Genomic DNA, 1,644 nt, shown 5'->3' on the forward strand with positions numbered 1-1,644 from the left:
GTCAACCAGCCGGATCTCGCGTCCACCGAGAACGCGCCCGACGGGTCCACCAGCTCGTAGTCGAACTGCCCGTTCTCCCTCTGATCCCTGTCGCGAGCCATCACCTGGAGCACGCTGAACCCGTTCGGCAGATTCTCCACGATGCTGATGTTGTACAGGTCCACCTCGAACTCGGGCAGGTTGTCGTTCAGATCGAGGACCTCGATCTCTGCTCTAGCCACGCCCGATCTAAGGGGGTTGTCCACTTGGGAAGCGTGGATTTGCAGGGTGAACGTGTTCGAGGGCAAGTTTCGCTCAGCGTCCAGGTCGATGGCACGTTTCAGGTACAGGGTGCCGTTTTTCGGGTCCAGCTGGAAGAAACCTCGCTCGTTCCCCGACGTGATGTCGTAGCGGACGGGCGTGTCGATGTCGCGGTCGCTGTCGGTCGCTTGGATCGGCGTGGAGAAGTTGATTCGGGCGAAGATCGGGTGTTCCTGTTCGAAAGGAGAGTTTAGAAAATCCCTCGAAGCGATTTGAGAATTGTTATTGAGGGGGAGGATTGAAAATTGAGAAGTTCGAATCGAGGGAGGGAAAAGTTGGGTACGCGAATTAATTTAATTTAAACGTTATTTAAGATAAAAATTGGCGAACTTTAGAGATTTGAAATTACTCGAGTACACGGAGAGTGAATAGCTAAGACTCGCTCGAGCGGAACAGAATTTGAGCAATGTTGCTTGCTTTCAAAGCAGTGTTGCGAATTTCATTTAAGGAAGATGATCGAAAGCTGGACGATTAAAATTCATCCAAGATTATAATATAGTTTCGTTGGATATTTCGTCGATATGATGATCTTAATATTCATAAATCAAAACAATATCCTCGATTCAACGATCCTCGAGCTCTTCGACGCGTCATCCGATTCAACCAATTTAATCACCTCTCCAACGCGTGATTCTCCAACAACCTCTCACCCAGCCCACATTAGAAACCCTCCACAAACTCTCGAACTCAATTATACTCGTGAGCCACTTGGACTCGCAATCGGCTCAATATCCCTAGCAAAATCCATACAAGCACCTTCCTCGTCGATCATTTAGTCTTGAAAGAAAAAACACGAACGTTTGTTTCGAGTTGTAAGTGTAAAATACATACACGCGATATCGTGCGAATCGAGGATGAAAGTCAATCTGCCAAGCGTTACTCTCGAGTTAAAATGGAATAAATCTCGTGGAACGAGTCGAGGCGAGTCGCATTGGTGGAAAGTCGAACGAGCAGCGATAAATATCGCGTCGTGCCTCACCGCAACGTTCCTTGTTTCTTTCTCTCCTGCAAAGAAATTTACACCTCAAGGTTTCCAACAAAGTATCGACCCCCGACATTCCCCACGTAATGTGGAACAGCCCAGATTATTAAGAGGTTCGCGTGAACAACAGAAACGGAGAAACAATTTTTTTTTTCCTCAATTGCTGGATCCATAATGGAATGAGATAATGGAATTAAAACGAAGAGAAATAAACTTTAACAATGATTGATTAGTGATTGGTAGCATAATAACGTTTTTTTTTTCTTTTTAGAAAGAAAGAAAGAGTAAAAGGAATTCGGATAGAAAAAAAAAAAAAAGAAAAAAAGGAAAAACGAATGTCGTGGAAGCTACGGCTCGATGGT

General features: G+C 45.4%; 1 protein-coding gene across 1 annotated transcript in view; it reads right to left on the reverse strand.

The window, feature by feature from the left end:
* LOC102676500 (cadherin-89D) overlaps positions 1-1,644 on the reverse strand; it is a 34,822-nt gene that overhangs the window by 16,959 nt on the left and 16,219 nt on the right. Inside the window, exon 7 of the mRNA XM_031515446.1 lies at positions 7-473. Coding sequence (XP_031371306.1) covers positions 7-473 — 467 coding nt within the window. The remainder of the gene's footprint in view (positions 1-6; positions 474-1,644) is intronic.

The sequence above is a fragment of the Apis dorsata genome, unplaced genomic scaffold (assembly GCF_000469605.1).
Source record: "Apis dorsata unplaced genomic scaffold, Apis dorsata 1.3 scaffold_69, whole genome shotgun sequence".
Lineage (NCBI taxonomy): Eukaryota > Metazoa > Arthropoda > Insecta > Hymenoptera > Apidae > Apis > Apis dorsata.